General features: G+C 43.1%; 1 protein-coding gene across 1 annotated transcript in view; it reads right to left on the bottom strand.

Moving 5' to 3' along the window:
* Nucleotides 1–13993, bottom strand: part of RYR3 (ryanodine receptor 3) — a 393437-nt gene that overhangs the window by 7554 nt on the left and 371890 nt on the right. The window contains exons 94-100 of the mRNA XM_054715636.1: nt 12868–12954; nt 11905–12105; nt 8752–8882; nt 4901–4943; nt 4316–4443; nt 3844–3904; nt 3388–3534 (exon numbers count right to left, since the gene is read on the bottom strand). Of these exons, the coding sequence (XP_054571611.1) occupies nt 3388–3534; nt 3844–3904; nt 4316–4443; nt 4901–4943; nt 8752–8882; nt 11905–12105; nt 12868–12954 (798 nt within the window). The remainder of the gene's footprint in view (nt 1–3387; nt 3535–3843; nt 3905–4315; nt 4444–4900; nt 4944–8751; nt 8883–11904; nt 12106–12867; nt 12955–13993) is intronic.

Raw genomic sequence — 13993 nt, 5'->3', positions numbered from 1 at the left:
AAGGCTTTACCTCCAATACCTCAGAATGTGACTGTGGAGGTAGGGCCTTTAAAGAGGTAATTGCATTGAAACGAGCCTGGCAGAGTGGCCCTCCTCCAATCTATCTGGTGTCCGTATGGGAAGAAGAGATTAGGACATGGAGGCAGCAGATGGCTGCATGTACATAGGGGATGAGCAAGTGGAAGAGCAGCAAGAGGGCAGCCAGGTGAGAGCCCCAGAGGCCTCAGAGAAAGCCAAACCCACCACACCTTGACCTGGACTTCCCGCCTCCAAAACTGAGCAGACATGTCTGTTGGTTAAGCCCCCTAAGCTGGAGCAGTCTGGTACCTGGGGCCAGTGTAAACTAGGGATGTCAGGATCAAACAGTGAAGGTGCCAGGAAGAGGATTACCTAGTTTTATTACAGCGAGAGCAGAGACCTGAAGCTTCATGATGCCGCTTCTACTTTAACGCTGCCTCTGGAGAAACGCAAGGTTCTCTGGACTGGCAGGTGGCCCTACGTTACACTGTTTCATAAATAACCATGGACTGGATAACTCACAGCTTTGAGGTTACTATGTGAATTATTTATGATGGTTAAGTGACATTTTTCATAACCAAGATATCTGCCCAGGACCTCTGCAAGGGTCAAAGGGCATGTTCATTTCCTGGTGTTAGGAGTTTCTACAAACAAGGAGCACACAGGACCTGCCCACCTGGCCTACACGAGGGACTAGGTGCTGAGCAGGAACTTTGAGAATCAATACGTTAACGTCTCTGTCCTGAAGGAGCTATGTAATGGGTGGGTCTGGGCGCCAAGATAAGTAGCAGAAGAGACATCTACAGGAATTTCTTGAACAATGAATAATAAGCTACCTAACTCTGATAGCAGGCTTTACAGAACCAGCTGGTTTTAGAAAATCAGAAAGAGCCCGGGCTTTGCACTGAAGGAAGAAAGAAGCTAGTTGTGCCATTTAGCAGCTGCGTGGTCTTGGGAGAGACGTGGCCTCTCTCAGCCTCCACTCTCTTACCTGCCATGTGAGCATAACATCTACCTTACAAAGCAGTTGTGAGCCTGTCGCAGTACTTGCCCATGGTACAAGTCGGGCACATTAAAACAAAAAATCTTGCCAGAGTGTATGCAGCAAGGCCATATAAAAAATTCACTGTTTAAACTTTCCATTTAAGTTACAGTCTTAACGCCATTAAGCCAAATCAATAAAAACTGAAGTTCAATATCTGAGTAATTCTAAAAGAACATACCGAACTGGCATTCCACAGGTCACACTGGGAAACACCACCTTTATAGGATCAAACTTCCCAAGATGCCCATGTTAAAATACATAATGCCTTCTCCCAGGAACCTGTAAGTAAGCATTCAGCTCTAAGCCAACTTCTCTCTCACAGGTTCTGTTATTACCTCCCCAAACTTCAGCTTCTTGTATGTGGCAGCAAATTTCTATCTCTAGCTTTCTCCATTCTTCTTTATCACCAACCCAAACTAGACGTATTAACTGTTGTGACTACCAGAAGCCTAGAAGAAATACTGAATGATCTAATATACCCTAATTAATAACTGATGACCTAGCATTTTTTCATTTCAGAACAAAGGTCAACTTGATTTTTTTCTGCTTGGAGTCTTCATGTATTTTTAAGGTGTACAACCTGATGATTTAATATATCTATACATGTAAAATGATGACCAAATCAAGGCAATTAATATATCCACCACCTCATATAGTTATCATTTCTCTCTCTGTGTGTGGTAAGAACACCAAGATCTACTCTCAGCAAATTTTAAATATATGGTACAGTATTTTTAACTATAAATCACCTTGCTTTACATTAGATGCCAAGAACTTATTCCTCTTAAAACTGGAAGTTCATACCCTTTGACTAACATCTCCCCATTTCCCTGACTCCCCAGCCCCTGGTAAACACTATTCTACTCTTTGGTTCTATGAGCTCAACTTTTTTAGATTCCACATATAAGTGAGATCATACAGTATTGGTCTTTCTGTGTCTGGCTTATTTCATTTAGCATAATGTTCTCAAGGCTCATCCATTCTATTACAAATGGCAGCATTTCCTTTTTTTATGGCTGAATAATATTTCATTGCATGCATGTATATACCACATTTTCTTTATGTTCTTCCATTGATGGACACTTAGGTTGTTTCCATATCTTGGCTATTTAGAATAATGCTATAGTGAATGTGGGGGTGTAGCTTTCTTTCAAGATATTACTGATTTCATTTCCTTTGCATATATACCCAGAAGTGGTATTGCTGGATCACATGGCAGTTCTAGATTTAATTTTGTAAGGAACCTCCATACTGTTTTCCAAAATGGCTGCACCAAACTGGGCACAGTTTGACTTCCTTCTTCTCTCCTCCTACAAAGGTTTAGAGGTGTGCAGACAAGTCTCATCCACGGAATTGCACTTAATTGGAATGCTAAAGGGTCTGAGTTTGTTGACAGAAATAGCCATTAGAGAATTTTAATCAAGGGTTCACCCTGACAATATTGTCCAAGATAGACTGGATATGGCAATGGTGATATAGATACATGTCTTTTAACATTTACTATACTAATCTGTATATAGATATACTACTATATCTATATTAACTCAGCTTTTTATACATAAACACACACATGTATGTATAGCTGTTTATGTATGTATATATATATACATGTCTAAATCATTAGTTCTTAGTTGGACACATATACCAGAAGTACCTGGGGAGTTTTTAAATTACAATGACACTTGTTAACCTCCAGTGAGTACATCAGATCCATTGAGGAAGGGGGAGGGATCTCAAAGTGATGATATGTCAATTACCTCCTTCTCTCCCCCTCTTCCCTGCTTTACCTAAATGTTAGGGGTTTCTGAATTAACCTCTTAAATGGTGGCTACAATTTTATTTTTAACTAGAGGCCCAGTGCATGAAATTTGTGCAGTCTGGCCTGCACCCTCTCTCAGTCTGGGAGCTCTTGTGGGATGTCTGACTGATGGCTTAGGCCCAGTTGGACATCCTTAGTGCTGCCCCAGAGGCGGGAGAGGCTCCTGCTGCTGCTGCACTCGCCAGCCATGAGCCTGGCTCAGGGATTCTGGCTGAGCAGCACTCTCCCTGTGGGAGTGTACTGACCACCAGGGGGCAGCTCCTGCATTGAGCGTCTGTCCCCTAGGGTCAATGCGTGTCATAGAGATTGGTCGTTCGCCGTTCGGTCAATTTGCATATTAGCCTTTTATTATATAGGATTGGCTGCAATTTTATAAAAAGATCATTAGAAAGGGGTATTACACACTGTACATGTACCTTCCTGTTATACACTAGTTGTGCCACTTGTTTTGGTTAATTTTCCACATCTAGGTCCATTCCGTCCTGTGCTAGTATAAACCCAGTACCTGTTTGCCATTATGAGTTACAGACGATAGGATGGTCCTCAGTGTCTTAAAGCCCATGGCGATATCCAGCAGGTGAGCAGCGAAGAAGAAGTTGTTGTAGTGGCCCAGGATGGACATGGTTGTGTACCAGGCCAGGTAGAGAAAGGACTGTGAGGATGGAAGAAATTAGAGGCTTTTCTGGCATCCATGCTTCCTGATGCTCACTGAACCATTTTTTCTCAACTTTGGGGACAGAGTGAGGATAGAGGGTTTTTAGATGCTGAGTTGCTGTGAACCAGCCTAAGAATTGTCAAGTGGAACCCCATCTACCTTACACGACTGCACAAGAGAGGCATGTCCCAGCATCGTCAGGCCCTCAATCTTTCTGCACATGCTCTCTAGCTTTGTCCTTGTGGCATTTAATGCCATTCCTGAACCTGGGGCACAGAATCTTGTTTCTCCAGATGCCATACTTACGTTGTCAGTAAAAACAACTCCCAGCTTCCAGATATGGTACTTCATGTCGATGGAACTTAGCCTAAAGGGGAATAAAAATTTTAAAAACATGTAAATGTCAGGCTTTAGTAAAGTGTTTAATAAGGGGGAAATTAAGTTTTTTCTCTCTCAGGTTTAATAATCTAAATATGACTTTGAGCTTCTTTATCAAGTTTTATGTGTTCCCTGTGAGACTGAGAAAGGTAGAATCACCCATCCTGAAATTTTAATTAGATTTTCTCTTTGAGTCAGGCATCAAGGCTGATAGGTCCTTACATTTTTTTAAAGCAGTGCTCTCCCAATATGTTAGAATCCAGAGGAAACACCTAAGCCAGACCGGAGCCTGGGAGAACAAAGATCTGATGGAGATTTTCCTCTTTAGCACCTTGAAAGGGCTGGAGAAATCAAAGGGTCTACTTTAGCCAGACTGGATTTTAACGCCTAAGCTCTGTACCATGACACCAGCGAGGCCGCCTCTGCTTTGGTCTCTTCTACGGGGCTAAAGTCCAGGGCGTTTTTGTCCAAACCCAGGAGTTCAGCAATGCGTTCCGCTCCGTAGAGATCACCATACTTGTTTATCACCTAGAGCGGAAAGGAGGACGGGGTGAGTTGGGCCACATGTCACTAGCCATGCTTTCTCTAGCCCCGTGTCCGCGGAGGTCTGCTGTACTCCGGGCTCTTGCAAGGGGTTCATAAAGACATGATTCAAAATGCAACAGGAAAATAAAGAGAAAAAAATAACCTCCAAAGAAAACAGAAATGATAAAGGCAATCAAAAGAAAATTGCTTTTTGAGCTGCTAGCTTTTTGGAGGGGAAAAAAAACAACTAGTGTGCAGAAAACAATGACTGTTAAGCTGTTAAAGGCAGATAAGGAGAGGAATGAAGCCAAACACCCACATGTGTTCATATACACCCCTTCTGTGACTTACTCTTCCCCGTCATAAAAGTAACATCAATTTTACTCATGTTTGTCTATGGAGAACTTAAAGCCTACATTTCTTTGGTGGGCATGGAACTCACCCCACTGACAAGGCATACCTTTCTCTTTACAAACTTGTCCCAGTAGTTATTAGGGAAAGATCTGAAAAAAAAAGAAAATGAAAAAGGGGGGTTCTTAACATCAAGGCCAAGCACATCAAGAGCCTTTGCAGTTAGTTAGCGTGTCTGGATCTGTGATCCTGGGGTGTTTGTCCTGCTCACTGAAGGATTCAAAACTTGATTGAACTTCAGAGTCTCCACAGGACTGACATATGGTTCCACTACTTTGAACCGACTTCTAAGCACTTGGAAAGCCACTCTGCATTTTCTATTTAAAATTATGGTTAAGAGCCAGGGACTGCGATGACAGGATTAGACAGAAGCAGATATGTTTATTGATCCCAGTATTGAGTAGAAACAGAACCCTGTAGGAAACAGCTGTTTTTAACCTTCGTTCATTGAGCGCCTAGTGTTGTCAGTAGCTGGGGTCGGTGCTGGGGATCAGTGGGGCAACGCATAGACAAGGTCCCTAACTACATAAAGTTTCCAGTCTGTGAATCATCTTTAGTTACTTTCTATAGCGTGTGGCTTAACCGGAATGCTCTTCCATTCCCTTCTCCATTCCCATATAATCCTGTGGGGTCTGCTTTCCTCGGGGTTTTAGATCGCTCTCTCTTTTGGAGGTGGTTTCCTAAAACATCCCATCCCTACCCGCCAGGGGGAACTTCTTTCTTCTGCCTGGCATCTTCTGCTAGTTCCACTGCAAATAGTTTTCTGTTGTTCAAGTCTGGAAAGAACTGTCACTTTCAGGTATGTCGGCAAAACCATTTAAAATATTTTGCTCCTCTGCAGAATGACAGGTTCTTCCTGGGAGGGTTCCTTGTGAGGCTAGATTCCAGCCCAGGAACTGCTGGCCCTTGGCACATACCTTTTTCCTTCTGCTCTCCTTTGAGTCATTCTTGTTGGATGTGGAACACACAGTCTCCTCTCCTAGAAATCACCCAAGTTGGTGGGGAGGAAATGGGGGCCTCCCCCTCTGCATGGGCCTCTCAGAACAACCCTGAGCAAATGCCACCTCTCCCCAGCAGTTGATAGTTTAAAAAATTTTTTTATATAGTTAAAGCAGCTTCTTGTCTTAAACATCCAAATGCCACCTAAAAGCAAGAACAAATGCTGGCTTTATAGAGTAAGTTACTAATAGGAGGACCGAAGTAATTATGCTGACTTTCTTCTTTGTATATATTTCTGCTACTTGATTTTTTTTTTATGCATTGCATTTAGAATCTAAAATAAAACAAGCAAAAATCAAGCCACACTTCCTCTGTCCACACTGATATCCCCTTTCTCTTAAATCCATTATAAAAACGGTCCATAACATACAACTCGGCCTTGGCCACATTTTGTTGTAAGTGGAAAATTACACAAGTGGTGCAGGGCCACTGACCAAAGGCTCTAGGCAAGACCCTTTTGCAGATGATCTTCCTTTGGTCTGAGTCTATTTTGTCCCCTGACTAGGTATGTAAGCTCCCTGGAGATAGAAAACATTTTTACTTGGTAATATTCCTTGGAGAGTGGGATAGAGAAAAGAAACTTCAGAAGGGAAGTACATAAATAAATGATACATCAATATATGAATGGTCGAGAAAAATAAGATGCTCAACCTCTTTGGAATTCACAATGAGATGCCACTGCTCACCTGCCGGCTGAGCAAAACGGATGGCAAGTGCTGGCAAGGAGGCAGCGAGCAGGAACTCTCCTACAGTGCTGGTTGGCAGGTCAATTGGGACAGACATTTGCATACTCTGGTCAGCAAATTGTTCTTCTGGGTCTCTATTCTACAGGAACTCTTTTACTTGTGCATGAGTTATAAAACTGTTCATTGCCCACTATTTGTAATAGCTAGAAATGAAAACACTTGAAATACCCACCGCCTGTAAATATCTGATAACATTCTCCTATCAGTGTTTTGAAAATGTTTTGAAACATTTCAGTTTTGCAAATGACAAAACTATGGGTACACACATCAGCATAGGTGAGTTCTCCTGCTATTTGACCCAGTGATCCCACTTCTAGGAATATATCCTAAGAAACCAGAAACACCAATCAGAAAGAATGTATGCACTCCTATGTTCATAGCAGCACAATTTACAATAGCTAAGATCTGGAAACAGCCCAAGTGCCCATCAGTAGATGAGTGGATAGAAAAGCTGTGGTACATTTCTTCCATGGAATACTATGCAGCAATAAAAAAGAAGGATCTCTTACCCTTTGAGAAAGCATGGAGGGACCTGGAGAGTATCATGCTAAGTGAAATAAGTCAGTCAGAGAAAGACAAGTACCACATGATCTCACTCATATGGAATTTAATTAATAAAATAAACTGATGAACAGAGTGGATCCAGAGACATGGAAGCATGGAACAGAGTGTGGAATCTCAGAGGGAAGGCGGGAGAGGGTGGGTGGGTGGGAGGTAATCAACCAAAGACCTTGTATGCATAACCCAGCTGGTGAAAGCCAGGGGTGGTGGTGGGGGACAGGCTGGAGGGAGTTAATGTAGGAAAAAAGGGGATATATGTAATACTTTGAACAATAAAGATTAAAAAAAGAGTTCTCAGACATGGCACTGAACAAATGATTCAAATGACTAACATATAGTAGAATTTCATTTATATACAGTTCAAAAATAGTTACAATGAACCAATATCTAAGGACACACACCTAAGTACTAAAACTCTAAAGCAAGAAATGATTATCACTTAAGTCAGGAGAGTAGTTAGGTAGGGGTTGGGGAGATAGGATAAAGAAGGATCATAACATCTGGGACCACAGAGCTTTCAGCAATGTTCTATTTTTTAACCTTGGTAGTTCAATTTACTATTATACTTCAAAATATACATATACATTTTATGTTTTCTATATGTGTGTTTAACAAGATATAAATAATATTAAAAATGAAAGCTCTTCATGATATATAGTTAACTGAAAACAACAGGTTACAAAGTATTACACATATTGCAATGCTGTTATTATGAAAAAAGTAAAGATTCATTTATCAAAAAAAAATTTAAAACATCTATTTATTTATGCATTGTCCTCCTTGTGGACACTTAAAATAAGTTTTAGCAGCTATCCTTGTTGGGACATTTTAGTGTTCTTGCCTATCTCCTTAGGATAAATTTCTCGAAACTGAACTGCCTTTTTATTGATATTTTTGGGCCATATCATTTTGTGCCACAAACATTACTGATAATTGCAGAAAGCTTACCAAAGAATTAAATTATTTCATAGTGCTCAATATTTCTTGCCGTAATGTCCAAGGATCCGAAATGGAGCTTGACCCTCTTCCTTATTTGAAGAGATTGGCAGGCACAGACTTTTGGTTTGCACACTCACTTTTCCCCTTCAATAAGAGTCTTCCCTTTCTAGAGACTATCTACAAAGCTCAGTCGTACCTTTGTAGAGCTGCCTCTCACAGTCTGCTGACCATCTTTGGGGAAGAAGCAATTTCCTTCTTCTAGGGGTCAGAGCTGTTGTTTCTAGATGTGCCTGTTTTAATTGTTACAGCTAAGCGTTTCAACACAGTTGCCTTTGTTCACCTATCCAGCTCTATTTCTTTACTTTGCTTTCAGGACATTAGTTTATCTTGCAGCTTTCTCACTTTCACAATGAATACACTAACATTAGAGCATTACCTTCACTAATGATGGCCATTTTTTGAATAGTTAGGGAAAGGGAATGACTAATAGCTTGATGCCACCATGTGCCAGGCACTGGGCCAAGCATTAACATCCCTGGACTGTAGAAGGTGGTATTCTCATCCCTCTATTACTGAAGAGGGAACTCAGGCTTAGAGTGTGTGTGTGTGTGTGGGGGGGGGGGGGGCGGGGGAGGGAGGGGAGAGGATAACTTACGGTGTGTTGATTACCAAGCGGTCCCATTGCCCCTTGATGTCATCTTCAGATGGCTGTTCGGTGATATACAGGCCATCAAATTCCAGCTTCCTGGCAATTTCCTTTTCTCTTTTGAATACCACCAAAGGGACCTAGGAGGGGAGGACACAGTTCCTCAGTGAAGGCTTCCTAATTAAAGCACTCTCTCCTAAGTATTTCAATAAACTGTCCTTCCACCTTCAGGGCAACAATCTCTTTTTAGTGGGATTCTTAGGATGCCTAATTATGTGTCCAGAGTCAAACCTCTTATCACTCCTTGGGCTAGTACAGCTTCCTTTCCAAAAGCTGATCTTACTTGGGCCATCCTTTAAGGTTTGGGTTAAACAACTGATATTAATGCAAACCGGACTTCTGAGCCATCCTCGTGAGAAGGCAGATGGGTCCCTGGGGAAGAATGAGTTAGGTCTCCTCAGACTCCTAGGCTGGAGTTGAACTAAGAAGGGATGATAGACTCTTCTAGAGTTGATTCGTTAGCCATGGGAATACCATGAAATATGCCACCCCCCATCCCCATCCCCAGTGGCTAGGGTCATATTCATCTCATGGCTTTGACATTTGGTGAATGAGACATGGTGTGATGGACAGAATGAGAGGGCTCACTGGGCCCGATACTTAGTCTTTCTGGATTGAGGTTTTCTTCCTCAGAGGCTTTCCCAGGAGCGTGCCTGCCAGGTAGGAGGGCTCTTATTTGCTCTCAACCATCACTCCCTGTTGTCTTGTTCTAAGTCTGATTTTAGATGCCAAGTGGTGGGGTGGCTATAGAGATCTACCACACAGAAGGGTGGGGAAATAACTCATCACCCCAACCATCACCACACACACACACACACACACACACACACACACACACTCACTCACACACACACCCCAAATATGGGACAGAGTCAGTGAGGTCAGAGGCTGCTGCTGAAATCCCGGGGGAAATCAGAAGAGCCAGAGCACCTCTAGCCAGAAAAGCTTAACTCAGACAGAACCAGGCTTTCTCCTTGGCTGGGAAGCCACTGGTTACTTAGCAACATCCTTGAGACCTTGGTCTCCAAACAGTTTCTTCCAATAACTCTTCCTTAAAGCTAATGGCATCCAAATGCCTCACTCTGCCCCTTTATTTCCAAGACAAAAAGACAAAACTTAGATCATGGTTTGTAAAGAGTTACCTCTTGTTCTTTCTTCTTTAAGACAATGAAACAACACTGAGGAAAGAAAAGACTAATGCTCGCAAGATGGCAAAGGCTAATAATAGGCATCGCACACTGGGAGGAATCAATGACTGCTGTCAGCTAATGGATGATGTGGGAGGGGAAACAAAGATAAAGCCACGCTGACTAATTTCTGCTGTATTTTGAAATGACTCTGAATAACAATAGTAATACCAAGTTTTAGAGCCGTTCTGATCGCTGGGATTCAAAGCATTCCCCTTCAGTCTTCTAGGAGTTTGTATGGCTTTGTAAGTAGGATTTGCACATTTTATTCCCTAGAGAGTGTTTCTCTAGGCCAGCAGTGTATCTGCACCCTACACAACAGGTGAGCTGCTCTGGGATGGTGACCTAAGGAGCAGCAGCTGGCACTCTTAGTTACTCTCTGACGTTCTATGCATATGAGTGCTTTTACGCATAGCAGTTCATTTAATCCTCCAGCAATGTTCAGGGATCAGTGGTATTATGATACTCATTTTTACAGAGGAGGAAACAGAGAGATGGCAGGTTAAATGGCTGAGCTGTGAATCCAACTCAGGTAGCCCGGCTATCAAATCTGTGCTTTTATTATTACAGTGGGGTCCTCTGTGTAGTTTAGGGCAGCGGTTGCCAACCTTTCGGACCTCACAGACCACCAGTGGTCCGCAGACCACCAGTTGGTGACCGCTGGTTTAGGGCACACGCTCTCTTCAGCAGGGTAACTGAACTTCCCTCATAATATCATAGTTCACTGGGAAGTGAGGGCCACACAGATAGAAATATATTTCCTGGGTTTTTCCCTGGGAGGAGATGGCTTGGTAAAGAGCCAAGGAGATGTCCTACTAAAGAGAAGTAAAAAAAATGTAAACAGAAAAATATGTGGCACAGTAGAAAAAGAACTGGACTTAGAACACCAAACACAGAATGACTGAAGACTCATGTAACTGTGTTAGTGTCTGAAGATATAACTGTGGCCCCAGCGAACCTGGTCTCCTAGTATTAATGCCCTGTGCAGCCCTCCTCACCCCTGAGCCACAGTGAAGCTGGGCCGGCCCTGTGACTTGCTTTACCCAGAAGAATGCAATAGAAATGACACTGGCAGTTCTGGGCCTGGGCCTTAAGAAGGGCTAGCAGCTTTCACTTCTGTGCTCTTTTTGGAAACTCCAAGGCACCAAATGCAAGAAGTCCAGCTACCTGGCTAGGGAGAGAATGTGGAGAGGCACATGGACAGGGCAGTGCGTTGAGTCTGCATGGAGAGGCCCAGCTATGCCAGCCTGCCAGCCGCTACCTCTCTACTGTGCAGGCGTGAGCCAGGGCCACGATGGACAGTCTGGCCCAGCTGAACTCCCACATGCCTGCTGATGTAGCCGCCTTCACATGGAGCAGAGGAGCTGCTCAACTGGCCCAGCCAGTTCACAGAATCAGAGAGAACAAACATCATTTTCAGCCACCAAGTGTAGGGGTGATTTGTTATCAGCAATAAACAGTAACTGAAACTGTAACTCATTAAATTTTCTCCTGATGTCTCGAAGAGTTAAAACTTAATAATTTTTGAAAGGTGAAAAGCATTTTTGTAAAAACTTCAATATAAATGCAAAGATCAGAAGAATCTCACATGACAAGGTTCATGTGTGATTTAGACTGATGCTTCTAATTTTATGAAATTCTACAAGTGGTGCCTGAAATGGGACTCAGAAAGCAAGGCTTCTCAAAGGATGGGGATGCAGATCTTCTGGGGATCATGTTACAGTACAGATTCCAATTTAAAAGGCCTGGGGCGGGGCCCACAATTGTATGGGTCTAACCAGCTCCCAGGTGATACTCAGGATGCTGCTCCACAAACCTCAGTCTATTAGCAGTCTTAGAGAACCAAGGGCTGGGTTCAGAAATGATGCTTCCTCCCCAAGGAGTCAGATTAGATTCAGAGTGGACAGCAACTCACCTTGAGGCAGTAATAGCCCACCACGCAGACTAAAGAGATGATGGTGTGGATAACGGCCAGCGCCCGCAACGTTGGGGCCATGTACCCAGTGCTCTCCTGAAGGACAAAGAACACCATTGCTTCCTCCTCCTCATCATCACTGAAGGAATGCCACAGGTTCACCACATCCTCTGTCTCCTCTTCTAAAGGCTCTTCAGTGACCTGGCCAAGACACACACTCTTACAAACACCAGGAAGAGCATCCGCCGTTGGGTCTCCCCACGTACTTTATGTCGCTGTGCAAATAGCGGTGACTCAGCATTCCTTGCTGAGTGTGAGATTTTGGGGCAACTTATTCCTAGGAATCCCCAGTAGCTCTAATAATTGCAAACAACACTTTAAAGAGACAATATGTATCTTCTGAGAAAAAGAAAAAATATTTAAAAATTAGGGAAGTTTTACTAAAAATTAGTAAAGGCCTATCATTCATGAATTCATTCCATGAACATTTATTATGTGCCTGCAGTGTGCAAGATCCACTTATCAATGCTCTACATCTTCATTTCTCTTGATTAGTCCCTCCTTTTCATTATTCAGAAACAACTGTTAATTCTCCCTTCATAAAGGTCTAAACATGGGGACCAATTATAATGGCTCTCTCTGTTACCTTATTTCTCAAGGAAATAACTGCATTTTGAAATGCCTTCCAGTTCCTAATAAAGGCTCAAAGACATAGCAGATTCCCAAAAAATATTTGAAGAATTTATCAGGTAATGAATAGAACCGTGAACTACTGGAATAGCGTCCTTGCAGGCAGTCTCTCCATTCTTCCCCTTGCTGAAGATGACACCCTTTTTAGAAGCCAGTGTCTTAGAAATGTCTTTAGATATTAGAATCTTAGCTCTAATTTCTATTATTATTTTTTTTAAATGAAGTACATTTAGTGAAGTACATTTAGTAAATGACCTTTAAATGAAGTATCACCTTGTAAAAGAGCAGGATGAAGTTGATAGCGAAGGCTACAAACAGAGCGAGGAACCTCAGGTTGTAGAAATTCCTGGCCAGGTAATGCTGAAAAGGAAAGGACAGGCAGAGGCGAGGAGCTTTGCAAGGAAAAGGGGACTTCCTTCTCTCCCACAGAAGGTCGCTTCTCGTTAGAAGTTTACACAGGACTAGTTCTGTTCTTTGGTAACCAGTATTCTAGGACAATTCTGGCCTTCTTGGGATTTTATTTGAGAGAGGAACCAAAAATGATGATTTAAAAAAAATTGCTTAGAATTATGCTCAAAGGAACCCTGGCCCAGCTTGTCCTTCAGGGAGCCAAATGCCAGACATGCCACCAGCAGACTCAAATGCTGCTATGAAGGCATGCATGTGTGTGTGGTGCATGTGCATGTATGTGTGTGTGTGTGTGTGTGTGTGTGTGTGTGTGCGTATACTGAGCACTTCACACAGAAATTAGTCTTTTGGGACATTATGGGTGATTGAAGTTTACAAAAAACCTCTCTGCAGTTCCTACCCTGCATGCAACCACACTGACCTTGGGTGCCTGTCCCTTTGTAAGTCACAGTCCCAGAGCCCCTGCCTCTCCCTTCTCACAGCACCATTCCCATCCTCACTGCCACCTTCCTGAGAAGATCAGCATTTGAGGACTAGGATGGCAGCTGCATGGGGAAAGCGCTCAATCTCTCTGTGGAGGGCTCTCACCGCAGGTGCTGAGGAAGGGGTTGTCCTGGCATCAGCAGCTGTACCTCAGGAGGCAAATCATCAGAGAACCGCAGAAGCTAGGCTGAGGGTTGATTGCATGTGGAAGAACAGCTTTTGGGGTCTGTTGTGAGAATCCACCTGACATAGGTAGAATCTTTCTGCATCCCTAATGATCCAACTACTCGTGAACTTTGGCCGAGGAGCAGCTAAGTCCCCACATGACACAGCTAGGAAGAGGAATTCCCATGCTGTCCGAGACAGCACAGGGCAGAGAGGGTACCCACAGTTGGCCAGGGAGCTGGAGCACTTGGCTTTTCACAGGTTAACCTCTTTTGCTTTTCCTCCAACACAAGAGGAGCAGGCAGATAAATGAGAAGAGGAAATGAAGAGGAATGAGAAAGTG

This window comes from Eptesicus fuscus, chromosome 5, assembly GCF_027574615.1.
Source record: "Eptesicus fuscus isolate TK198812 chromosome 5, DD_ASM_mEF_20220401, whole genome shotgun sequence".
Taxonomy (NCBI): domain Eukaryota; kingdom Metazoa; phylum Chordata; class Mammalia; order Chiroptera; family Vespertilionidae; genus Eptesicus; species Eptesicus fuscus.
The sequence above is the reverse complement of the archived record's forward strand: the minus strand, read 5'-3'. Positions and strand labels throughout refer to the sequence as shown.